Source organism: Marmota marmota, unplaced genomic scaffold (genome assembly GCF_001458135.2).
Source record: "Marmota marmota marmota unplaced genomic scaffold, marMar, whole genome shotgun sequence".
NCBI classification, from domain to species: domain Eukaryota; kingdom Metazoa; phylum Chordata; class Mammalia; order Rodentia; family Sciuridae; genus Marmota; species Marmota marmota.
In genome coordinates this window covers 42766724-42794190 of record NW_026000026.1, presented here as the reverse complement: position 1 = coordinate 42794190, position 27467 = coordinate 42766724, and the positions used below count along the sequence as shown (strand labels likewise).

The 27467-nt window shown below is 36.3% G+C and overlaps 3 protein-coding genes across 8 annotated transcripts in view; 1 reads left to right on the top strand and 2 right to left on the bottom strand.

Moving 5' to 3' along the window:
* Nucleotides 1-8246, bottom strand: part of Sec23b (SEC23 homolog B, COPII coat complex component) — a 37771-nt gene extending 29525 nt beyond the window's left edge. The window contains exons 1-4 of one of the 2 annotated variants that reach the window (XM_015483319.2): nucleotides 7972-8246; nucleotides 5682-5905; nucleotides 4403-4460; nucleotides 1243-1329 (exon numbers count right to left, since the gene is read on the bottom strand). In XM_015483319.2, coding sequence (XP_015338805.1) covers nucleotides 1243-1329; nucleotides 4403-4460; nucleotides 5682-5902 — 366 coding nt within the window. In that variant the 5' untranslated portion in view covers nucleotides 5903-5905; nucleotides 7972-8246. Of the gene's footprint in view, nucleotides 1-1242; nucleotides 1330-4402; nucleotides 4461-5681; nucleotides 5917-7971 lie in introns of both variants that reach the window. The other variant, XM_015483313.2, reaches the window with a different exon arrangement.
* A 155-nt stretch (nucleotides 8247-8401) lies between these two features.
* Rbbp9 (RB binding protein 9, serine hydrolase) lies at nucleotides 8402-26412 on the top strand. Of its 2 annotated transcripts, none has more exons than XM_048811360.1 (5): nucleotides 8402-8585; nucleotides 15036-15078; nucleotides 15822-15927; nucleotides 20843-20928; nucleotides 21380-26412. In XM_048811360.1, exons 1-5 carry the CDS (start codon nucleotides 8577-8579, stop codon nucleotides 21604-21606), a joined length of 471 nt encoding a protein of 156 aa, XP_048667317.1. In that variant the 5' UTR covers nucleotides 8402-8576; the 3' UTR covers nucleotides 21607-26412. The 2 variants fall into 2 exon arrangements, with proteins under 2 accessions (XP_048667317.1, XP_015338785.1); XM_015483299.2 differs by lacking the exon at nucleotides 8402-8585 and adding an exon at nucleotides 13318-13495.
* The window catches only part of Polr3f (RNA polymerase III subunit F), a 16133-nt gene continuing 13214 nt past the window's right edge, over nucleotides 24549-27467 (bottom strand). For all 4 annotated transcript variants that reach the window (XM_015483282.2, XM_048811358.1, XM_048811359.1 and 1 more), the window contains one exon: nucleotides 24549-26636. In XM_015483282.2, coding sequence (XP_015338768.1) covers nucleotides 26559-26636 — 78 coding nt within the window. In that variant the 3' untranslated portion in view covers nucleotides 24549-26558. The remainder of the gene's footprint in view (nucleotides 26637-27467) is intronic.

The following is a 27467-nucleotide window of genomic DNA, read 5'->3' as shown; positions in this document are numbered from 1 at the left end:
ATGACACTAGCAGAAATTAAGCTCAGAGTGGTATATCACAGGGCTTTGAAACTATCTTTTACTCTGGGTAAAAAGGGGAGCCATTTTTACCACTGGAGGTTTCTGAACAGAGAAGTAATGTGAAACGTATTTTTAAAGTTACTCTGAGGGCTGGGGTTGTGGCTCAGCAGTAGAGCGCTTGTCTAGCTCACATGAGGTGCTGGGTTCAATCCTCACCACCATGTAAAAAATAAAAAATAAAATGAAGGTTTTGTGTCCAACTACAACTAAAATATATATATTTTTTAAAAATTTAAAAAAATAAAGTTACTCTGACTTCTGGGTTTAGAATACAACACAACACTAGAGAAGAATAGTGTTACCTCAGATTAGGCAGAGGGAAGTGAAGGGAGGGGAAGGGAGGGGATGTGGGGATAAGAAAGATAGTACAATGAAACATACATTATTATTGTATGTATATATGTGACTGCATGACCAATATGATTCTACAACATGTATACACAGAAAAATGAGAAATTATATCCCATCTATGTATGATATATCAAAGTGCATAAATACATTCTACTGTCATGTATAACTAATTAAAACAAATTTAAAAAGAATACAATACAAATAGGCAATAATAAAATCAAGGAGAATAGTTAGGAGACTGATCTAACAATTTGAATGGGGTGGGGGCTGTGGCTCAGTGTTAAGAGTGTTTATCTAGCATGTGTAAGGCTCTGGGTTCAATCCTCACCATCACATAAAAATAAATAAATAAAGGCATTGTGTCCATCCACAACTAAAAAAAAATTTAAAAAATAATTCAAATGAGAAATTGTGGCTAGATTAGGATAATTAGGAGTAAGAGAGAAAAATGGGTAAATTCTAGATAAATTTTGAATATTGAGCCAATAACATGTTATAACAGATTAGATGTGGGATGTGAAAAAGAGAGGTCAAGGACAAGTCTAAGACTTTTAAACTGAACAACTACATGATGGAGCACCCTCAACAAAGACTGAGAAGGCTTTGAAGGTCGGCTTTCTAATTCAATCAGTTCCACCGTTTTTGCAGCCTTCTACCAAGACCTGAAAACAACACCAGTGTAAGTGCTTACACACTGTAACCTCATGTTTAGGATCCTTCTGCCCCAACAATTTCAGGTCCTCTGGACTGGCAAGAGACACAGAAAACAAAGGATTTCAAGAGATACTCAGTGTTCATCACATTTCATTAAATACACAACAAGGAATTTACCTGTATCACGTACTCAATTGTAGAAAACTGGGGCATCAATTCAGCAGGTTGATTCACCTCAGATATGCCTGCATAAGCTGGAGGAAACTGAAAAGAAAGCAAAGCACTGTTTTGTGAGGGCTGAAAGATATTTATGTTACACCTTTTATTTTCCATTTATAAAGATGATTAATGATTATATGTTAATTCTGAGAGCACAAAATGTAAAACATTATTAAAACACAAAAAAATCAGTAATTAAATTCTGCTTTACATTCATATCATTTTATAAGTTTAAAAAAAAGTATTTTATTCTTTAGAGTAGGTTTAAGTTATTTTAAAACATTTAATGGTTTAAAGTCACTCTATTAGAAGAAGCTAAAAGCCCTAGTGCCATGCCAGTAATCCTATCTACTTAGGAGGCTAAGGCAAAGGATCAAAGTTCAAGGTCAGCTGGCACAATTTAGACTCAGTCTCAAACTAAAAAAGATTTTTTTAAAGGGTTAAGGATGTAGCTCAGTAGCAGAGCACCAATGGTTTAATCTAAAAACAAACAAAACCACATGCTATCACAACCGTTTCTTAAGCTTTGCCTTGCAAACTAAAGGCAAAACATTTACCTGTTTCATCTATAAAGAAGACTAACACCTTTGTTTATCATTTTGACTATTATCTCTGGAGTAGCTGTGATTTTAGGCATGTACCACTGTGCCTGTCCCCTCTAGACCTTTCCACTTGAGCATACCATATATAACAATCACTTCATATAAACAATTTTGGGACCTGCTTTTGCATATAAAATAATAACACAGGCATTTCCTTTTATTTTTAAAACTCTCTGCAAACATTTTAAATTCATAATTTGGGCACTGATTTTTCAGTCTTCAGCTTAATATTTAAAAGTTTAGGTATATCTCCCCAAATTTAGCAGGTGGATCTCTCCAGGCCAGTGACTTTAGAGTGACCAAATGCAAATCCTGCTGAGGAGATGACAGCAGCCTTAAAGAGTCACTGGCCAGGAGGGAAGGAATATTGGGCATCAGAACTCCAGCAGAAATCTCAGTATATGCCATCAAAAGATCTCCTGTCCCCTTTCTGGCCATGACTACCCAATGGCTGCAGCTTGCAGAAAAGGGTAGAGCTTTATCTATGTCTGCAAAATTCGGGGAGTAAACCCAGACATACTGGCTACCTTCTAGCAATCTGGAGATGTCCTATTTACCTAACAGGCAGTCAACTGCACAGAAAAAGAGGACAAGATAACCCAGTTCCTCCAGGGGGCCATCTCTATCTACTACCCCAGACTCATTGAGGGGTTCATTTCCTCATGGTTGAGCTGGGAGAATAACAAAAGATTATTTAAGCGTATGACAGTCTTCCACATCACACTTCCACACCAAACTGGCAGGTGGAGATCTCAGATAAATATACTAATACCAAATACTTATATGGCACTTAGTGTGTCAAGCACTATTTAAAGTCATTTACATTCATTAATTCTGTTTAATTCTCACAAGAATTTCATAAAGTACCATAGTATTATTATGTTAATTTTATTTTATTTATTTTTTCCTTTATTTTATTTATTTATTTTTGTGTGGTGCTGAGGATCGAATCCAGGGCCTTGCACGTGCTAGACGAGCACTCTACCGCTGAGCCACAACCCCAACCCCTATGTTAATTTTAAAGACAAGAAAATTGAGGCATAAAAGGTCAAATGTGACCCTGCCTTAGATTTTTTATGATAAATTAAACATGCATTAATTCTGAATGTTAAGATTTGTATAAACTTCTGAATTTCTCATGGAGATTTTTTTTTTAATTGCTAAGAATCAAATTCTACCATTGAGCTACATCCCCAGCCTTTCATGGAAATAAATCTCAAATATAATCAGCTTATAATTTCTGAATCTACTGTCAGTCGTCAACTGTACTTGTTTTTCCATCACTGGATTTACTATGCACTGTATCTAGGATTAATCATAATAAATTCATGTTATTACCAGCTTAAGAGCTATGAGCACAATGTATGCTCAATTGTGTACAATTAATTTTCCTCAACACTTCATTTAAATATAGTTTCCATGCCATAAAATTCACCAATTTTATGTGTAAAATTCAATGATTTTTAGCAAATGTATTGAATAATAATCAGCACAGCCCAGGTTTAGAACATTTTTATCATAGACAATTATTATTATTATTTTATTTTTTTTAATTTTCTTAGTACAGGTATTGAATCCAGAGGCACTTAACCACTGAGCCATGTCCCCCTCTTATTTTTTATTTTCAGACCATCTTGCTAAGTTTCTTAGGGACCCACTAAGTTGCTGAGGCTGGCTTTGAACTTGCAATCTCGTGCCTCTGCCTCCCAATCTCCGGGATTACAGGCATGAGCCACTAAGGCCAGCAGACACAGTTGATTTTAAAGAGAAGTCTTGACTGGGGGTATCACTCAGTGATAAAGCATGTGCTTATTATGAACAAGGCCCTAGGTTTGATCCCTATCACCTACACCCCATAAAAGGTCTCTCTTCTCATTTATGAGCTTCTTTTAGTTTGCTAGTTTTAAATTTTTTAAATCAAAACTTCAATACTGATACTTGAATTCCAAGGTTAATAAAGATCAGAAAACAAAAATTCAGTAATATTCACTACCCAATTAGAATATACTGAAGTCAAGTGAAATATGAACAGCTGGGCATAGTGGTGCATGCCTGTAATTCCAGCTACTCAGAAAAAGGCTGAGCAGGAGGATCAGAAGTGTGATGTTAGCATGGGCAACTTTGTGAAACTATGCCTCAAAATAAAAAAAGGGTTGGGGGTGTAGCTCAGTGGTAGAGTACTTTGCCAGCCAGCAAGAGGCCCTGAGTTCAATCCTCAGTACCACACACACATACAAAAAGAACAACAGATCTATGTTCTTAGGGTAACAGATTCATGTCCTACAGAAAACCTACAAGGAAAGAGAATGTTATGTACTCTCCACAGCAAATGACAAGAATCCAAATATGGAAAAATTATAAATGTTCAACATTCAATATTGTGCTTAACAAAAGCTATCACCTTCAGTTCAGCAGAAACTGCTGACTGCTAGCATAGATATTCAATTTCACATAACTTTTTCAGAGTAACATACAAGAAATGAAACTTATAAAATATTTTTTAAAATAATTCATACCTGATTTCTCTGGAAACAGAAATTACAAGCCCAAAGTTTTGCTCGATAATCAACCTGACTGTGAGAAAGATAAATATCACAACCAGGTACCATTTTTATTTTTAAGGTAAAAAATATTCAAATGTAAACTTCAAATTCAATAAATCACAGACTGGTATTTCTATGTTTGTGTATAATAAATGACATTTTACAAAATTTCAATGCAGTTAGATTTCTGGCTATTAAGTACATAAAAAGTTTCCCTCAAACAACTTCAATGAAGAATTAGCAAATCCCTTTTTCTCTTTTCCAATATCCTAGATAAATTTTTAAAATTTCTTGACTTATATAAATTATGAGTTAATTCCTTTTGCCTATTACCTTAACCCAATCTTCAGGATTTTTTCTAATATCTTTATTGTTCAGCCAAGTGAAACTACCAAATTTTGATAATAAAGGCACATTTCACACACAGAAAAAATTTCTTAGACTTTAACCTCACTTGAGTTAATATACTTCCTATCCCCTTTTATAGGTTTAAAAAATTAATAAACAGTGGCTATAATTTTGAAAGCAGAGCAGCAGCATTCTTAATATGCACATTCTAAATAAAAGCAAGGAAAATAAAGTAAAAAATGCTCCCTCATTTAAAAAATTTTATGACCACTTGCCACGTATTTCAAAATTCCAATCTTGCAGTCCCATCTACTTGGAAGACAGGAGGATCCCTTGGGTTCAAGATCAGGCTGAGCAACACTATAAGACTCCACTTTCAAAAAATAATAAATAAATACAATAAGAATTCTTTCAAATTGTATCCACATGTGTTAAAAATAATATAGGTCAAGATATTATAGGTCATTATCTTAGAACAAAAAAAATTACACTTAACAATAAAATCATTAAGAGTTCAAATTTCTTCTGATTATTACTTCTTCTAGTCCTACAACATCAACACACTAGGCAAGTATAAAAAAAAAATAACCTGAAGCTTTTAGATTTTATTTTTGTGAAAAATACTTTAAAAGGTATCTCATAAAGTATATAGATAAGCCAAAAGCAAACTGATAAAAAGCAAAAAATTTTAAAAAAGTTAATTAGTGAATTCCAGATCCTCCCCTTTCATCCCCCTCCTCTTCCTATAAGATTCTAATTTTATCTGGAGATTAGGCCAAGGAGATTTCTATGCACACTCATCACTAAGAATCTCATCATCTACTACTCATCTCAAATTTGACAACTTGCCCAAATCAAATTTATTGTATTCACCATTTTTAGCAGTTTTTAAAAAAATTCATACCAAAGTGGATTGAGAACAGCTTTGCAAGTTGGCCTGCTGCAAAGCACAGGTTCATACTGTACAGGAGGCAGGTCTGGTCGTTCTTTCAAAGGAGTAAGGAGACAAGCCAGTGGAACAACCATTCTCGTGGCCTCAAGACGGCTGGAAGGCCACACATTCCAACTGAAACGTACACCATCTCGTTCTTCATTCTGCTGAATGAACTCCAGATATGTTGCCATAGTCTAAAAGGGAACTAAAGATAAAGCTTTAGCTATATATTTGAGATTCTCAGCTAAACCTCAAAAAAGAAGACAGTCATCTAACATAGCATTTCTTAAATACTTAGCTGGATACTCCTGGATAATGATATCTATCTTCCCAAAGTTGATTAATTCAGTTATCTTTAACTATTGCTCTTTTCTTAATCCTCCTCTCTAGCACTTAAAACAAAACAAAACAAAGTGGTGGGGAGTTTTAATCATCATCTCTAAATTAAGTGTAGCTGAATACTCCACTTTTACATTTATTTATTCATTTTTGAGGTGCTGGGGATTGAACCCAGGGCTTCACACATAATATGCAAGTACTCTTCTACTAAGCCACACCCTCCCACCCTTGCCAGCAATATTACTTTAAACTTCCTTACAGATCACACATCATCTCAGACAAGCCAATTCTGCACTTGACCAAGGGTAAGCCTTGAATCCTGTTTCAGCATCAATACTGTATTAAATTTTACATTCCTAGTAATCTTGGTTGTGTGTCTTTTCCCATCCATCTTTTGTTAACTGTACAGTAAAGAAACATATACTGATCTGGAGTTGAGCTTATAAGGGGGACAAGTTCTGAGATAAAATATTTCTATTTGGTATTATCTAATTGCAAAGGAAAGCTTACTATTATGCTGGCTCTCATCAGGACCTTCTCCCTTACCAAGGTTGCTTTTACTCATGCCTTTTCTTTTTTTTAATGTTTTTTTTTTGGGGGGGTATGCTCATGTCTAAAGACTGGTCAATAAAATAGTACTTCAGACTAATCTTTTAAACCCAGACAATCCCAATTTCACTGAACTGAGTGTTTTATACATCCTGTTCATGTCCTGGAATCTAGGGTGACACACACCTAAGTTATTGTGGTTCAAGGAAACTAGCCCCTCAAGAAAAAACAAAACAAAAGAAAAAGAGATCAAAGAATCTGTGATATTAAAGTGATCACTAAGGAGGACCTCATCTAGTGCTGGATAACAACCAACCCCATACTATTTTGAGAAGTGCCATACTACAAATAATTTGGATTAAGGCTCTTATATTACATGGCCAGAAAAGCAAATGAAATATTACACAGACAACCAAAATTCAAAATGTGAATTTCACTGAAATATTAAGCCAGCTACTTGTTATTTGAGCAAAAGGGAGAAGCTGAAGCATTGTTTACACAGAAGGCACTTCTGCAGCTTCCTGAAGGGGAGGGAGCAGGAAGAGCTAAATCAGGTAGTCGGGGGAGCCAGTTCTAATATCATAATTCTCACAAGTACCTCAGCAAGATTCATTAAATGACCATTCTCCTCTCAAAATTGTTATTAAAAGGTATTAATCCCCAAGTATGCACATAATAAAACTTTCTCCATCTGTTTACCACTGCCCCTCCCCCTCACTCTTCTAGATCACTGATTCTTAACCTCAGGCAAATAGTTCACAGAGGATTTTAGAGAATCCACAGACTTTCTTAAGTCATATGCAAGACTGTGTGAACGAGAGAATGCATCCTTCCAAGGAAATTAGATTCACGTTCTATACCAAATTCTCAAAGAATAAGGGTATGAAGAGGTCAAATAGCTGAATGAATGAATGAATGAATACTGAACGAACGGATGAAAAGCCTAGGAAGATACTCTAGAAGCATCCACCCCCAAATCTGAACGACCCTCATCTCGCCCAGGCGTAACTTTTCAGAGCATTGTGGCCATTTGCAGACAAGATAAAGTTTAAGTCTTGACAGGTGTCTGAAGACCTAAGTTCTAGTTTTACCTCTCTCACAAACCAAAACGTTCGAATTGCTAAGTTATAAAATGGGAGCAGGATCCTTCCGGCTGTGCGCAGCCAGCAATTCTAAAGACTTAAGAATCAGAAGCCGGTGATCTGCCAGCCCGGCATGGCGGGGGACCCGTCTCTTTCAGTAGACTCTTGGGTCATCCATTCGCTCCGTTTCCCCTGCCTACCAGAAAAGGCTTCATCCCAGAAGCAGCCCACCTCGCCCTGGCATGTGTGCCTCTGTCCGCGGCTCTCTACCACTTATGCATCCCACTCACCTGGCCGGAGCCGAACGCTTGGCGAGTGCTGTCCGCGCCCACAGCTGGAAAAGCTAGGCTCCGGCTCTCACCGCCAAGTCCAGCTCAGCTCTCAACCGATTGGTCAACACTCTGACACGTCATACCACAGCGACGTGCGCTAGCCAATCGCAGAGCGCTTATCCAGCCGACTAGAGGAAGCGATGTTGTCAGAAAAATTTCTCCGCCATCTAGCGATATGGCAAAACAGCGCTGACTCGCACTTCAAACCATAGATGCCACTTCCCTAAGATTGCCACTAAAGGTTTCTGCTTCAGAAACCCCAGGCATTGCCGGAACATTCCCTAGACACAGCCAGCCTTCCCAGGGGGGCCACCCTGACGCAATATGACGTATGCTTGCCTCACTGGAAAATCCGCCTCATTGCCTTAGTTACCGGAATGCGAAAACCGTGACGTGGGGCTCCGGAAATAGGAGACTGGCAACTGGAGGAACCTGGAACTGTCGGGAAGAAGGCGTCAACAGACGGGAGAGACGGGGCTGGAGAGAACTTGGAGCGGCCAGCTGGAGGACGCTTGCGTACCTGTTTGTCCAGGGAGCTAGTCTTTAGTTAAGATTCATTTTAAATGCAACAGGTGTAGTAGTGCTTTTTCATCTTTCACGATTTCCTCTTTTCCCTTGGAATGGCTTCACTCTCTTAGTGGAGACCAGCTCTAGCGCACAGTCCCTCTTTGCACCTCCATTCCTATGCCGAATTGAGAACTGTCATATTCAAGTACTTTAGGAGACTGACAAAGTTCATGTTTACATGGGACACAGCTTTCTTTTTTAAATTTATTTATTTATTAGTTGTAGTTAGACACAATATCTCTATTTTATTTATTTATTTATTTATTTATTTATTTATTTATATGTGGTGCTGAGGATTGAACACAGGGCCTCACACGTGCTAGGCGAGCGCTCTACCACTGAGCCACAACCCCAGCCCTGGACACAGCTTTCTATAGCCACAACCATTTTTTCACTTTCTTACAAGGTGGCTCGTTGATTAACTTACTAAGACAAAATCTTCCTGTAGCATATTTTAAAACCCTAAAAAATAAAAGTATATATCTAGGCATTCAAGAAGTATGCATTAATTAGCTCAATATTAGAGCAATATTTTAAATTACCTACAGATCAGAAAAATTAGTTTAAGTCAATGTACTATGAAATATAATGTCCGTAATATAAACCGTTTGTCAGAATAATAATTCATTTTGTTGAACAAACTTTCATTTATCATGATCTTAAACATTATGCAATGTTAATGTTAGCTTATCTGATTAGTAAACTTATATCCGTTTAGGAAATTGAAAATAGTTATTCTCTTTGTAAGGAAACAAGCCCAAGTAAGAACATGTGCACATGTATTATACTTAACACTTAGAAAGAATATAACTGGTTTGGTTTGGTTTTGAGGTCCTGAAGATTGAACCCAGGGCTTCACACATGCTAGACAGCCAATGTACTACATCTCCAGGCCTTTTTGAATTTTTCTTTCTTTTTTTTTGGTGCTGGGAATTGAACCCAGAGGTACTCAACCATTGAGCCACATCCCCAGCCCTTATTTGTATTTTATTTAGGGACAGGGTCTCACTGAGTTGCTTAGGGCCTGCTAACTGCAGAGGCTGGATTTGAACTCACCATCCTCCTGCCTCAGGCTTCCCGGAAGCTGGGATTACAGACCTGTGCTGCCACACTGTTCTTATAGCTTATTTTTTAAAAACCAAAAATTAAAATACTATTATTTGTCAAAGATTTCCCTTAATTATTTGAACCTGGATTCTTTCTGTACTAGCAATTTCTTTTCTTTGTTTTCTTTTTTTGTACAGGAGATTGATTGAATGCAGGGATGTTTTATCACTTAGCTACATCCCCAGCCCTAAATTGCTGAGGCTGGCAATCCTCGTGCCTCAGCCTCCAAAGTCACTAGGATTACATGTGTACACCACCACATCAGGCTTGTACTAGCAATTTCACAAGAAGGGGTTTTTGTTTTTTGGTTTTTTTGTTTTTTGTTTTTTGTTTTGTAATAGACGTACAAAGCATTAGAAGTTTTATTTCTTTGCTGGAAATGTTAGGAATATTTGATTTATATATATATGTATTTATTTCCATAAACTAATCCTAACAGAGGTCCCTTAATTGGAGAGATCTAACAGTCTAACTTATTAAGACTCTACAACACAAAATTTGAACTCTCTAACAAAAGGTGAAGGCTTTTATTGATCATAGCCATGAAAACACATAAACATAGAGAACATAAAACTTTGGTTCTACAACTTTGGCCACAAGTGAAAAATATACAGAAACATAAAAATTTAGTGGACCAGATAACAAAGAGCTGTTCTTCCCAGTTGGCAAGGAAATCTCACAAACTGATAAAAAGACCAAAAAAAAAAAAAAAAAAAAAGCCACTAACAATCCAATTCTCTGTCATCTCTTATCCAAGAGAGAGATGATCAATATAAACTATCAATTCACTTAAAGAGATTAGCAACTGGACAGAATATAAAAACCAAATTCCTAATCATTATTGCTAACAACAGGGGAAAACTTACCATTCATGCATGAATCAAAAAGAAAAACAGAAAACCAGTAGAGAGGAGACAAGAAAGCTATAGAAACAGATCAGCAACATAGTGTTGTACTATTGTAGTATTATTGCCACTGGGTATTCACTCTAGGAGGCAAGAAAAATGCCTGCCTGGGCCTAAGCAGCCTAGGAGGTGTTTTCAGTAATATAATTGCCTGGTTCAGACTGGTGAATCATATTGGTGAAACTTCCAAATTGTTAAAGAAACTGTTTCAAGCCAAGTGAGGTGTAATTGCACACGTGTAATCCTATTGGCCCTGGAGACTGAGGCAGAAGAATTACAAGTTCAAGTCCTGCATCCAAAACTTAGATCCTGTCTCAAAGTTTAAATAAATAAAAAGAACTGGGGATATAGCTCAGTGGGAAAATATCCTGGGTTCAATTCCCAAGACTGCCAAAAAAAAAATCATAAAAATGTTGACTTTTAGTTTTAAAACCAAAGTTATTTCTCCTGCATTAATAAGAAACTCAAGAAAACACTTGTACAAGAGATAAAAGTAGAAAAGAAAACAAAGTGAATTATATGTAATTACATAATCCCTTCAATCATTATTGGCATAAACAATCTGAGAAAGGTGAGAGTTAATACCATTGCTTTTTTTTCTCTCCTAAAAGGAAAAGCTAACTGAATCTTAAGGAAGACCTTTTTACAGCCTATAGTTCCTGTGCCATTGTTTACTGAACAACAACAACAACAAAAAAAAAAACACTAAGCAAACACTTGGGCATAGGAATGCCACTGCTTATTTTGTTTTTTAAAACTTTAAACACCTATATTGATGCATAATTGATATACAATAAGCTACTGTGGGGAGGGGTGTGGGGGGAGTACTGATATTGAACCCAAGGACACTTATCACTGAACTACATCCCCAGCCCTTCCTATTTTCTGTTTTGAGACAGTGACTATGTTGCTGGCCTTGCACATGAAATCCTCTTGCCCTAGCCTCCCAAGTCACTGAGATTACTGGTGTTCGCCACCCTGCCCAGCCTGGGACGTTGCATATTTAAAATGTGTAGTTTGGGGGCTGGGGCTGTGGCTCAGCAGTAATGCATTTGCCGGGCATGTGTGAGGCACTAGGTTTGATTCTTAGCACCGCATATAAATAAATAAAAATAAAAATCTATCAACAACTAAAAAAATATTTTTAAAAATGTGCAGTTGGGTAAGTTTGACACCTATCTACACAATTGAGATAATGAATATAGATATCATCCCCCAAAGTTCACTCATGTCAATTATTTTCACAATTTTAATTAAAGGACTTAAATGATACGTGCTTTTTTTGGGGGGGGCGGGTCTGGCATTTCACTCAGCATGATTATTTTGAGATTCATCTGTGGTATTGTGTGTAGCAGTATAAGTTTACAGTTAGTTCAATAACATTGATCTGTGATGTTATGATATGTATTTTTATCCATTTTTCCTGGATAAGTTTCACAGCCCTTGTTATTTCTTAAATGACTAGAACAATAAGATTAAAGTGTTTGGCCATTTGTTATTGGTTCACGCACCTGCTTCAGAACAAGCTTTAGAGCCAATAAAGTGAAAAATAATCTTTTATTATCATATTGGGGAAATTTAGGCCTCAGAAATCCCCACACATTTTGGTATCACAGAAATGATCTGTGCTGTTGAGTGTGAAGGAGAAACTGGGTTTGCTTTTACTCTATTCTCTTCTGAGACTTTTAGAAGAAAAATTCAGTGTTGAAGTTCAAGAGGAAAGGATATGTTTTGCTCTTACTGAAGAACTTGGTGGTAAAGCAATGTTACCATTTGTCTTCCACTGTACCTATTCAAAATACATGAACAGAGTTTTTCTTAACAATAGGTGCAAAAACATGCCTGACATTCACATTGAGTAAGTCCATAAAGGGACAAAGAAAAAGAGTCAATTTCCTATTCATTCTCATTAATAATAGCACAGGCAAACTTCTGTTGACCTCTATGCAATAAGGTTTGGATATGCCTATAAGTTACAACCACTTCCTAAGATTTCAGGATTCTATTATAACAGGCAGGATGTTTCATTAGTACCTGTTTCTCCAAAATCACAATTGGTTTACATATATTATCCATATACCCTATGAAAATAATAACTTTTTTCTTTTTTGGAACTAGGAATTGAGCCCAGGGGTTTTATATCATTGAGCTACATCCCCAACCCTTTTTATTTTATTTTGAGACAAGGTCTCACTAAATTTTCCATATTGGCCATGAACTTAACGATCCTTCTTCCTCAGCCTTCCCAGTAACTGAGATTACAGGTGAGTCCTACCATGCCCAATTGATGACACCTTTTAAAAGGCCAGCATTTACAACAATGAAAATCACAAATAGGGCTAATATTGACATTCTACTAAGTACTTATTTGAAACCGAAAGAAAATATAATGTAGATTTCAGGAGTTCCCAAGTTACAGATAGTTTGCATTCTCCATGTTTGAAACTAAAAACACCCTCTCTTATAGATATATCTATCATAAGTCTAATAGCAAAGTAACAAATTCTAGGCATGTCACAGCCTGTTCTAAATAAGGGAGGGGTGGACAAGAGCACTAGTAAAAGGCAAGTAGAAAATTATTTGCATTTGATGGAAACTGGCAAGGGTTTGCAAATAAAAGAAAATTTGATGGGAATTGGCACAGGCTGCCAGCCAGGAAAGCCAGAGTTAAAGAGCTGCCCCATTGGCTCTCGGGAACTACAATTCCCAGAATGCCTTAGTGCAGGGTCCTGGCCGGATGCAGTCTTGGCTCTGAGGACAGCACAACCAGCTTGCTACTGGTAGTCTCTGGCCTTTCTGCACTCATGGCTTCTCCTAACAAGGCAGTGATTGTTCCTGGGAATGGAGATGGGGATGTGGCCACCCACGGCTGGTATGGCTGGGTGAAAAGGGGGCTGGAGCAGGTAAGATACATATATATGCCTCTCTGCTCTGGAAAGTCAGCCTGGAGCAGAGAGGAGGGAGTGAGGAGACACAGGACTGAAGTTTAAATATATATCCACCCCACCTCCAGGAAAGCCCTGAGTGTTTTATTCCTCCCCTTTGCTGCCCTCTCTCAAACTCTAGAACTAGTGGTCAAGATTTTGGTTGGCAAAGACTTTTCTTAGAGCTCAGTTTTTAGAGTAAAAGGAAGCATTTAAAATTAAAGAAACCAAACCCCCATCCCTCCCCATCTGTTGATAGTTCAAATTTGAGACTTCCCAAGTAATTTTACATCTCTTTATTGCGTCCTGCTTCCAGTTAAAAAAAAATCAATATATAATAAGGACATATGTGTGTAAATTATGAAGCTTAATATAATGTATCACCAAACTATCTTCTAAATGATTTATATGCCTGTCGTTCCATCCCTCTGCCATCCTGAAATTCATTTTTCTTAAAAAAATATTTTATTTAATATTTTAATATTTATTTAATATTTAATATTCATTTTATATTTTAATATTTATTTTTTAGTTGGACGGAGTATCTTTATTTATCCATTTTTATGTGGTGCTGAGGATCGAACCTGGGGCCCCGCACGTGCTAGGCGAGCGCTCTACCACTGAGCCACAACCCCAGCCCTCATTTGCTTTTCTTTTTGAAAATTATTATTATTTTTTTTTAAATAGACTTTTCAATTTTTTTTAAGAGAGAGTGAGAGAGAGAACTTTTTAGTATTTATTTTTTAGGTTTCAGCGGACACAGCATCTTAGTTTGTATGTGGTGCGAGCGCGCTACCGCTTGAGCCACATCCCCAACCCTTGAAAATTATTTTTAAAACTCATGTATTCTTTAAAAACCATATTGTTTGGCTTCTTTGTGAAAACGGTATTCTACTGTGCAAAATGTCTTGCACATTTTGACTGTTTTTAAATCCTCTTCCATAACCCAGCAGTAAGATTGTTTCCTGAGTTGACCTCTAGAATAGAATTTCAGAGAAATTCAATAGAGTAAATAAATTCAGAAGAATAGAAGGTCTCTGGAATAGAATTTCTGGGTTGTGGCAGAAAGCCACAGGCAGAGCTACAAACCAGGGCTGGAGGGCAGGGCTGGAGCTGTTCAAGAGGATGTGATATCCAACTTTCTGTATCATATTTCCATACCATGTTTTACCTTCAACCTGGGGCACAATTTGTTTGGCTCCAGCTCAATCTGTGTAGAACACATTCATTTAAGCCTTCTCTATAGATATAGACCTTAGAGATAAATACAGATGTGCAAATGCAGATATAGGTCTATTTCTGTAGAGATCTACAGAGCTGGTTAGATGGAGTTTATGAAGAAGGATGTGTATTCATATGTAATTCTGTAGCATTATTTAACCACTTTATTCCATAATATAAGTAAACACTTATTGAATTGATGAAGATCATAGCACGTGTCTTTTTTTTGTTATTTGAAAATATTAGTTGCAATTAAGATTTTAATTATAGCTTTTTTTTTACCCCCCTCATATCATAGATACCTGGTTTCCAGTGTCTGGCTAAAAACATGCCTGACCCAAGTAAGTTTTAAACTTCTTTTTAAATAGCATTATCTTGTTGGTTTTAGATCTTACCATTTTGCGGGGAAGAGAACAGGTATACCATAGTAGAGAAACCAAAGGTGTGTGTGTGTGTGTGTGTGTGTGTGTGTTTTGAATAAAGCAAGTAGCTTGGGGAGAAGGGTGTAAACCAAAAACCATGGAAATTTCTAGTAAGGATCAAGAAAATAACCTGGGCATGGTAAAATTTTAATTTTGAATTTTGTAACTTAATTTTCTCTTCTATAAGTCTACATTCAGGCAAAATTTGTGGGTATTCCATATGAGACAGAAACATGATAAAATTTTACAGCCTCTATTTGAGACCCTAATATTAAAAAATAAGTAATATTGTCCCTTTTGTTCTGAGTATATCTATGACTTGTTTCAGGAAAAAAAGAATATGTATGTATGTGAATCTTTAAGAATATTTTTATTAAGCTTGAAAGTTTAAAGTTTCAGTTATATTTTATTATTTCTTCAGTGTTCTTTAAACATAACATGGTAAAAACAAAAGCAAAACTATTTAACAAAACAATGGATTTGAGCATTTTAGTTCACATCACACACATCATGGGCTCAGTTAAAATAGCCCATTTTCTATTGAGATCATGTAGTTTAAAAGCTGTGAACTGCTAAATGGTTGTATGTTAGAAAGATGGGGTGACATTAGATTGAGACTGTCCCTATCCAATCACAGACTCTTTCTTTACCTTGAATCTTAGTTACAGCTCGAGAGAGTATCTGGCTGCCTTTCATGGAGACAGAGCTACACTGTGATGAGAGGACCATCATCATAGGCCACAGTTCTGGGGCCATTGCAGCCATGAGGTGAGATCTTTGTTGAACTGCCAGCCCCGTCATGAGTTCCAGCCATACTTCCTTGGGAAATACCTGTATATACCTTAGGTTTCCATTACAGAGGAAATAGTGCTGACCTCAAAAGTAGTAACATAACCTATCTTTATTCCTTCTTAGTTTTGTTAATGGCTTGAAAAAAAATACTTATGGGGATGCAGTGAGACTTAAAATCTGAGTGGCTCCAAACCCCAGCAGCTTCCTGTCACTTACCTCTGATGTCTTTGCCACCCTTTCTCCTCTCAACCAGGTATACTGACCTCATTGCAGCTCCTGGAACATGCCAAGTACATACCTTCTTTATCTTGCTCTTGGTTTTCTTTTGCTTTTTTTTTTCAATTAGAGATTTATGGTTATACATAAGCAGTTGGTTTCATCCAAATTCATACATGCACAGAAATTTATTAGTTCATGATCTCCCCTTTTCCCTCCTGCCCTTCCCCTCCCCTTCTTCTTCCTCTACTAGACTTCCTTTTCCTCCTCTATTATTTTGTATTGGATTGGTTCTTTATATAAATCTTATCCTTCCCTCCCCTTTCCTTTATTTTACTCTAGCTTCTGAATATAAGAGAAAACATTCAACCATTGAGTTTCTGAATATGACTAATTTCACTTTGCATGATATTCTCTATTTCTATCCATTTACTGGCAAATGCCATAATTTCATTCTTTTTATGGCTAAGTAGAACTCCATTGTGTAGAAATACCACAATTTCTTGATCCATTCATCTATTGATGGGCATCTGGGTTGCTTCCATAATTTAGCTATTGTAAATTCTGCTGCTATAAACACTGATGTGGCTATGTTTCTGAAGTATGCTGATTTTACATCTGGAAAATACCCAGGAGTCAGATAGTGAGGTCATATGGTGATTCCATCCCTAGTTTTTTGATGAATCTCCAAACTGCTTTCCAGAGTGGTTGTACTAGTCTGCAGTCCCACCCATGATGTATAAGTATCCTTTCTCCCCACAATTACACCAGCATTTATTGTTCTTTGTTTTTTTTTTTTTGTTTGTTTTTTGCTTTTTGTTTTTGGTACCAGGGTTTAACTCAGGGGCACTTGACCACTGAGCCACATCCCCAGCCCTATTTTGTATTTTTATTTTGGGACATGGTCTCACTGAGTTGCTTAGGGCCTTGCTAAGTTGAGGCTGGCTATGAATATGAGATCCTCCTGTCTCAGCCTCCTGAGCTGCTGTGATTATAGGTGTGTGCCATTGTGCCGGGCTTGTTGTTCGTATTCTTTATCATTGCTATTCTGACTGGAGTAAGATGAAATCTTAGCGTAGTTTTGATTGGCATTTCCCTGATTGCTAGAGATGTTGAACAGTTTTTCATGTATTTATTGGCCTATTGTGTTTCTTCTATTGAGAAGTTCCTGTTTAATTCTTTTGCCCATTTATTGATTGGGTATATATGTATGTATGTATGTATGTATGTATGTATTTTGGGTATTAAGTTTTTTGAATTCTTTGTATATTCTGGATATTAATCCCCTATTGGAGGAGTCGATGGCCAAGATTTTCTCCCATTCTGTTGGCTCTCTCTTCGAGCTCTTGTTTCTGTAGCTGTGTAGAAGCTTTTTAGTTTGATGGCATCTCACTTACTGATTGTCAGTTTTCTTTCTTATGCTTTGGGGGTCTTGTTAAGGAAGTCTGTGCCAGCACCTATATAATGGAGTGCTGACCCTATGTTTTCTTCTAGAAGTTATAAGGTTTCTGGTCTAATTCTTAAGTCTTTGATCCATTTTGATTAGAGTTTTGTGCAGGGTAAAAGATAGGGATCTAATTTCATTTTTCTACATACACCTATCCAGTTTTTGCAGCACCATTTGTTAAAAAGGCTGTCTTTTCTCCAAGATATATTTTTGGCATCCTTGTCAAATATCAGACAACTATAGGTTTATGGGCTTTTCTCTATGTCTTCTATTCTATTCCATTGGTCTTTATGTCTATTTTGGTGCTAATACCTCACTATTTTTGTTACTACAGCTCTGTCGTATAATTTCAGATCCGGTATTGAGGTGCCTGCCTCTTGCTTCACTTTTCTTGCTTAGTATTGCTTTGGATATTTTGGCTCTCTTATTCTTCCAAATGAATTTTAGAATTGTTTTTTCTAATTCTGTGAAGAATATTATTGGTATTTTGATTGGGATTGCTTTGAATCTGTATTTTGCTTTTGGTGGTATGACCATTTTGACAATATTAATTCTGCCTATCCAAGAACATGGGTTGTCTTTTCATCTTCTAAGGTTTTCTACAGTTCCTTTCTTCAGTGTTCTATAATTTTCATTGTAGAGCTTTTTTACCTCCTTCATAATATTAATGCCAAGGTTTTTTTTGTTTGTTTGTTTTTTAGATTATGGTTTTCCTGATTGATTTCTTCCTCAATCAAATCACTTTTGGAGTATAGGAAAGCTATTGATTTATGGGTGTTGATCTTGTGTCCTGCTACTTTGCTAAATTCATTTATAAGCTCTAGAAGTCTTCTGGTGGAGTTTTGTTGTTGTTTTTCTATTTTTTAATCTTTTATGTCATCAGCAAACACTTGCTCTTGTTTTTCTTCTTGGGACACTGCTCCTAGTTATCTGTATGGCTTTCTCTTCCTCTTTCAGTCTGCTTGAACGTCTGCTTATGGTAATGTCTTTTCAATCACTGTGTATGAAGCAGCATCCTCACCTTCTGGCTCCTGTCCTCCTATAGCCTATTATCTGTAGCCTTTTCATCATCTGACATCTGTTTATTTCTTGCCAACAGAATGTAAGCCCTTGTAACTCTGACATTGATACCTCACTGCTTAGAGGAGAACCTTGTATATGGTAGATGCTTAATAAGTATTTCTTAGAGGGTTGGGGCTGTTACCCCCTACCTACCTGCAACCTCCCAGTCCTTAGAATTTGTGGATATATCCCTGGTGCTGTCCACTAGAACATCACATTTCTCCCTTCACCTTAGGGGCAGAGACTTAGCTGACTGAGTAGCCTATCAGGCAGTTTCTTAAACTGGATGACAGAGGACAATAGTTTTTATTTGTACAGCCACTTGCCCCAAGCAATCACTCAGGATATCACATGAACCACATTAGGAAATCTTGCCAAATTTCATAACCGATTAGCCATAATGATCAAAACTGCAGGAATAATAATGCTTTTTAGTGAAATGAAATAGTGGTACAAATATAGTATAAGATGTTAACAAGTTGCCAGGGAGTGCCTAGAAAGTGAAGAGATTCCTTTGTTGCTGAAATCTGTCCAAATTCAAGGTCAACTGAATTTTTCTTAAGCCACAGGCTATAAAGATGTGCCTTCTTCTAATGACCTCTGAATTTATTGCAGGATTGTCAACAACCTCATAAGAATTATATTCTGAAATTAAGGGAGGCAAGGGGAAAAATGGATGCCCAAACTGTCAGCATAAGGTTATAGGAGAAAGGAAACTGACACAATTTATAGAGAACCACCCTATATTACTTATTCATCACAAAGGGGAAATTGTGCTTTTATAATAATGGAGACGGCTGGTGGATGTCACCTTAAACAAGTGATTAGACTTAACCTCACCAATAATGAGACAGACTGACATCATGTGTCCCTGGAAGTATGAAGTTGGAAGGACACATGACCAAGAATATTGAATCTCAGTCTAGTTATGGGAAAACAAAATCAGATTAGGGAATAGTGTACAGCTGGTCTAAAATCTTACTGAACAATGTCATTTAAAACGAAAGATTTAAAAGTGACTTAGGAGTCATGAAAATAAAATGCAATGCAAGATCCTTGATTATCTAGGAATGTAAAATAGTTTTAAAGGATATTTTTGGTACAGTTAGGAGAAAATGAATATAGATAATTACTTTATCAATGTTAATTGGGTATAATAGTGGTACTGCAGCTATATAAGATCTTGTTCTTGAGAAATACATTGTAAAGTAAGGGTGAAATGTAAAAAATGCAATGAATTTAGCTTTTTCTTGTTCTTTCAGCTTTTCTATGGGTTTTATATTTTTAAAAATAAACAGTTGGGAGGAAAAGTTTATACCAAGGAACAAAATACCAACCTTAAAAGTTTTGTGCCACAGAAACATCTTCAAACAATTCCTATTCCACCTCTTTCCTTAGCCAAGTCTTTGCTGAGTAATGGTACTATCTAAAGATAGTTAACTGGGTATCTACTTGCTGGGCACTATACTAGGTACCAGAGACAGATCAACAATGTTCAAGCTTCCTTTTAAGGAGCTGGCAGTTTAATGGGGAACAAAGATGTAATACATAACAAATGAATAATATAATGCAATGTGGAAAGTGTGATAATAGAGGTACATTTCTCATATAGGCTGTGTTTCTTAAGATATGGTTCATATATCACTTGCATTAGAGTCATCTGGGTTGGGGGAGATATCATCCCTTAAAGTACAGATTCCTGGGCATTTATCCCCAACTCCCTGAATCAGATCCTCTGGGGATTAGCGGGGAATATGCAGATCTGGGGAAAAAAACAATACCAATGCATATTAAAGGTGGATGAACGCACACATCAGAGCTTTGAACTTTCTTGAAATGAGGAGGAGTTCATCAAGCAGCCAGGGTTGGGCTTGTCCTACAATTTCCTTGCTATTTTTCATAACAACTGCAATAGCATGCTTCCTGTAATCAAATGAGTTAGGTGGCTTGTTGACTTTGGTTGTTGTTGTTGTTCTAAAATTAATTAATTGTGCATGATAGCAGAATGCATTTCAATTCATAATACACAAATGGAGTGCAACATTTCAATTCTCTGGTTGTACATGGTGTAGAGACATACTATTTGTGCAATCATACATGTATGGCTTATTGATTTTTTGTTAATCAGATTTTATATATTAGCTGACATAATTTTTCTCTTTCCAGATATGCAGAAACACATCGAGTATATGCTATTATATTAGTGTCTGCATACACATCAGATTTGGGGGATGAAAATGAGCGTGCAAGTGGTAAGTCTGAAGGCAGAAATCCCAAAAGTCCTTCTAGACAGGGTTACTTGTTCAGACTATAAAATAGTACTCTTTCAGATAGGCTAAATTTAAAAAACAAGAAAAAACATTTAAATTGAGTAAATGAAACGGAGGGATGGAGGAAGGAAATCTAATAGCATATGAGAAAGATTTATCACCTATCTTTTGATGTAAGGCAGTTTGAAAGGTAATAGACCTCTTTACAACCAAAACTCTGAGAGGGCTGGTTTTATTTGAGTCATTTACTCCCTCTTTACAAATAGCTATGATCTGAAAGCCTTGCAGGTCTAGGAAAAAAAAGAAAAAGTGCTTCTCATTCATCCATGGTTCCTGATCCTTTGTGTCTCTGTAAGGGTCTCCACTGGATATTCCAGAATGTCTGAAATGGAGATTATTCATGGGCATTGACAGGTTATTTTTCCCCCCATAGGATACTTCAACCGTCCCTGGCAGTGGGAGAAGATCAAGGCCAACTGCCCTCACATTGTGCAGTTTGGCTCCACTGATGATCCTTTCCTTCCCTGGAAGGAACAACAAGAAGTGGCAGATAAGTTGGAAGCCAAATTGTACAAATTCACTGATCGCGGCCACTTTCAGAACACAGAGTTTCATGAACTGATCAATGTGGTAAAGTCTGTGCTGAAAGTACCAGCATAATCTGGTGCTTGCTGTTTTGTATTCCCATATAGGAGCAGAGTAATAACTTCCATTATCAGACAATAACTAGATATAAAACATCCAGTTTAGTTCCAAAAGTGCCTGAAAAACAAATACAAGTTTCAACATCACACTGAGTTACAGACAACATTTCCATTTTCTGTAGTATCTAAATCTTCCCAAATGGCTATGAACTGCAGGTTTTTTTTTTTTTCTTTTTCCCCCCTATTTGGTTGGGGACCTACAGGTAGTTCCATCCTTATTGATCCAAAGACCCAAAGTCAGAAATGGAAACCAGGTGTCCTGATTCTCAGTCCAGATTAAAACTAAATAGATTTTCATATATGTTATAAAATAGTATTCTTTTCCTCTTTGAAATAAAACTTTTCTGTTTTATTGGGGAGAGAAAATATGACTAAAGGTCCAGAGTGTTGGCTTAGAGCTCAACACACTAACTTGTATTTCAGTCAGCTCTGAATATTGTAAAGAGGGAGTAAATGACTCAAATAAAACTTGGGCCTTTACCACTGCCATTACCCACTGCCCCTTGGTCCTTCAGACAGGTTGAGAGACCAACACATAAGGATGCCGGGTCAAAGATCTCCCTGAGTCTTGCAGGGAGCAGGAGCACAGGCTATCTGTATATCAGCAAAGGTGACGAATTTTTGTAAGACAAGACTGGTAAGATCAGGGTCATGTGGAGAGCTCATGTCCTTTCTGAATTGTTGCCTTGAGGAAATTGACAAGGTGTTGCCAATTTTAATTTTTTTTTGTTGTTGTTGTTACTGGGAATTGAACCCAGGGGTGCTTTGCCACTGAGCAACACCCTTCCTTTTTTATTTTTTGAGATAGGGTTTGCCAAGTTGCCCAGGCTAGCCTCAAACTTGTGATCCTCCTGCCTCAGCTCCTGAATTGCTGAGATTACTGGCATGTACCACTGTGCTCAGCCGACTGACATTTTGAGGAAAAAAAATCTTAGTTTTTTAAAATTTAGGGAATGTATATATACATGTATGTAATATATATGCATCATTTTCCATATGGATTATGTTAGTTGGCAACAACACTGTAAACCAAAAAATTTTAAAATATTACAAGATAAAATCCAAGTCATCCATTAGCCAAGTGACACAGATGGTTCTCTACAAAGCACAAGAAAAACATAAGTAAAAAACACAACAACAAACATAATCTTAAAGGATGAAGAACATGGGAACAATATGGATTTTGTTACAAAGTCTTATTCCAAGTATGGTTATGTAGAGTTCAACCTTTTGACTTCCTAAAGATCTCTTTCAAGCATCATTCCAAGATTTTTCTTCTGATCCTACTCCCTCAGAACAAACAGGGGGCTGGATTGTAGCTTAGTGGTAGAGTGCTTGCCTAGCTCGTGGAAGGCACTGGGTTCTATCCTCAGCATCACATAAAAATAAATGAAACAAAGGTATTGTGTACATCTTCAACTAAAAAAAAAATAAAAAATGAAAAACAAACAACAACAAAAACCCACAACCACAAAGAAACCCTTTTTTCATTTCTCAACATTTTCTGGCTATTATAATGCCTAAGTATTGCCTAACACAATTTCTGTGAATTTACACTCTATGTTAGAGAGCTTGAATTTGATGCAGAAATATGATTTCCCACATTGTTTATCCCTGAAGGGATTCAAGAACCATTATTTTAACCTGAAAAGGTTTTAGTTTCTACATGTACTTAGACATAGAAAAAAGTCAGAGAAGACATTCTAAACTTTTGACAACAATTATCTTTGGGAGAAGGGAATTTGGTAGGTAGTGTAGTAGATGTCCTTATTTTCCTTTATTCACCAGGTGGCTATTTGAATTTGTAACACTGAACATGTATTACTTTAATCATTAAAATAAATAAGATTTAAAATAACTTATTTGTCAAGCTAGTAAAAAGATGATTAGATTCAGCAGTTGAATAGATCAAACCTATAATCAAAGATTGATTCTATTTGAATTATTTGGAAATAGTACTTTATTACTGTCTTGTTTTCTAAAGTCCTTTCTTTCTTTAAACACTTATTTTTATAACATCAGTTTACAATGTTTTCCTCTTCCTCCATGGGGGAAAACCCCCAAATGTATACAGTTGGGGAATACTCTTTATTCCTATAAGAGCAATTAAGTTAGACATATGACTATTGAGCTCTGCTGCCCAGTATGAGCAGTAACAACAGTAGTTGAAATATGAAAAATTTAGTTCTTCAGTCACACAAGCCAAATTTCAAGTGTTCACCAGCCACAAGTGGCTAGTGATTGTTATGGGATAGCAACTATAGAATATTTCCATCATAGAAACACTAGTCTAGGGCTTTCTTCACCCACCTCTAATAGTTCAAAGTAAAAGTGACTTCATTGAAATTATTTTTGTGTGATGTGGTGCTAGGAATCAAACTTGGGGCCTCAAACATGCTAGGGAAGTGCTTTCCCACTGAGCTACATTCTAAGTCCCAAAATTACTTGTTTTGATTACTTTCCGTAGTTGATTACCATCAAGTAATAACTTTAAATTTTGTTCACTGCCAAACTGAATCCAAGTTTCATATGAGAATCTATATTTAATTCATTAAAAACCATAAAATCATGGAATCTCAGAATCTGATAATCCATAAATCATTATTAAACAGAGACTTCCTTGGAAGTCTGAGGAGTCATCTATCCCCAGGTGAGCAAACATCTAAAACCTAGTAGTAAGGAACTTAATTGTTCTTATAGGAAATCAACTAAGTATTAGAGGACTTTATTTACAAATTTAATTTTTTGATATTGTCATGAGTTTATCATGTTTTGGTCCCAGGTTATCTCTGTAGAATAATTAATCCATTGAATATATATCTGAGGTGCTGTATTTTAAAATTATTGTCTGTTTTTCCTTCAGTTAATATTCAGAATAAAATACAAACTATAGCAAAATAAGTTTAAAGGGTCTCTTTATTTTGACAAGGCAGGAAATACTTTTTTAGACACTAGTTGTAAATTTTAAAAATCAATCACTGGCTATTAAGACACATTGTGAAATCTACATTTAAAACACAAATTGGTTCCATCTCCCCATTTTTACTCTCATCCAAATTCAGTTTTCTTATTAAATAAGACTAGTGTCTCTTCGATAGGTAAGTTCCAAGGAGGACAGACATTATTCTTACCATTCCAACTCTCACTAGAAGAAAAATCCTCTGTAGTTTCAGGCTTCCAGATCTTTTTATAGCTTATATTCACCCAATACATGAATGGTTTTTATTATAAGGAATTCCTGTCATTAAATGTGAATTTTATGGAGCTGGCCACAGAATTTATATGATAAAAACTGAATACTGAAATGAATTTTACTATTTATTTTAAAATAACTAGTCTAATCTTGTCCCCTTAGAACATCTCCAAACTTGTGTTAGAATTAGGCCTGCAAGAGGAGCTGTGTGTGAATTCCCTTAGGTTGTTGGTTCTGTGGGTCTGGCCTGTGTTTCACAAAGTGAAACACAACCGCTGAGATCCTAAAAAGCTGTATACCTACCTTCCTTGCAACAACACATCAAATAACCTAGAGTTTTCTACATTGGACGACTATACTTTTCTATACTGACGAATAGAACCAGGAGTGCTAATAGATCTCAAGACAGTTACACAGTAGTGGCTTTTTGATTATGTGACACTATGAGTTTTAGAACAGTAAGGAAAAGAAACAAATCTAAAACAGGGTAAGAACTGTCCCCATCACCCTCAAAATAAAGTATGAATGGAAGGCAATGGTTTTTTTTGTTTGTTTGTTTCAGTTCTAGTTAAATGGACACACATTGTCTTAATCCCTTCTGTGTGCTATATAGAATACTACAGACTTGTGTTTTATCAACAACAAATTTATTTCTCACAATTCTGTAGCCCGAGATATCCAAGATCAAGGCACTGGCAAATTTGGTGTCTGGTGAGGACCACTTCCTGGTTCACCAATGATTGTCTTCTCCCTGTGTACTCACAGGGCAGAAGGTACAATAAGAGCTCTCTAGGTTCTTTTAAAAGGGCACACATTCCCTTCTTGAGTACTCCATCCTCAAACTATTATTTTCCAAAGGCCTCAAATACCATCACATTGTGCATTAGATTTTAACATCTGAATCTGCGGGGATGGGAGAGTTCAGGCACATAAACACTGTAGACATCATATAAGAATCCAGGGAAATTCTGGTGAAGAATACACTTGAGCCACATAATGAAGCTTGTAAGACAAAGGAAAAGTGAAAATATTCCCTTTATGATGAAAATGATAATATTTACACACTGAAACATCCTTGACAATATTCATCCTTTGGGTTTGAGGTATGGTAGCATAATCCTTCAAAAGAATATTACTGATATAGGAAGGAATCAATAGTGTGTAGAAAAGGAATGTCCTACTCTCCCTCACTTAATGCGTCTTCAAGATTTCATATACTCTTGTGCTGTTCCTGTTTTCACCATTTTTAATTTCTTCTCAATGAAACTACTGAGAAAACAGGAAACAAAAATGGTGGTAATGAGCCAGACATAAAAAATTTTTAACGAAGATCTTAATAAACAACTTTAAAATGAATATATTTGTGCTCTAGCTATTTCCATAGTACTTGGCAAATAAGGGTTTGTTGTTTCTTTTTCCTTGATCCATCAAAAGTCTTGAAAACTTCAAAAGATGTTGTTCTCCAGGGCTTCAATTTTTTAATTTACAGAAGAACAGATTTCACTACTAACCTCATCTGTTTCATATTCTAATGGCCTCTCTACCAATATAAATTTAGTCTTTATAAATTAAAAAACAGGTTTTCATAGCAGCAAGTCTGTATCCATTTACTGTGAATCTGCTTTCAAGGAAATTTGATGTTCCATCATGAATTAAATTATTTGGTCTCCAAGCAACTTCATTTGTATAATGTCAGTAGAGTTTATCATTCTCCATCAAAATTCGAGCCATTCTGTCATGTAAATACAGTTAGATGGTGAAATCTCACCACCTTCATGGCAGTCATCAAAAACCTTAAAAAAAAAAAAAGAAAAAGTTTATATTCAAACTGAATTTTTAAAAATATCTATGACCCAACCACTATTTAAAACAATATTTTTCTCAACTTTTAAAATTGAACAGGATTAGGGGTATATTTAACACCATATTATAATAGAACTGCTTTCTGAACATAGTTTAAAGGGAGGCCTTTTACTGATGCATTAAAATGATTATGTTTACCTGCCCACTGAGTAAAAGGCTACCAGGAAGAAACAGAAATGCAAGAAGAGAGTCCTATACTATGAATGACTTAGTTTAGTCTAACTGAATGCTTCATGTTTAGCTATCTTCCTTCTTGTGAAGGGTGCTAAACAGAATTCCCAATGTTAGTCTTTTATCTATGAGTTAAAATCAGGACAGAGCGAGCTTGGGCATATAGACAAGGGCCAGTAAAATGAAATATAGCACAGACTAGCAATCTGAGAATATAAATCTATGAGGACTTGGGAGTGTCTCTTGCTCTGTTGTAGCCTCAGTACCTGTAGCATACAGTTAGTGCTCAAAACCCACCTGGGAATGAATAAACCAAAGTGCTAGGACATATGGGGAAAAATACATCATTTTGGGGTTTGAATTCTGACAGTTGCTTCTAAATTGTTGCTTTTAGGTCTTCTGAAGCCTAAATTCCCTTGCTCTTAAGGGGGAAATAACACTATTTGCTCCCAGGACATAAGGAGGATTAAATGAGACCACAAAATGAAAATCATTAAGAACATGCTGGGCCAGTGGTAGATTCTCAACAAATTTCATTTCCCTCCCTAGATGAAATGATTAGCCCTCATCAAAAAAAAAAAAAAAAAAAG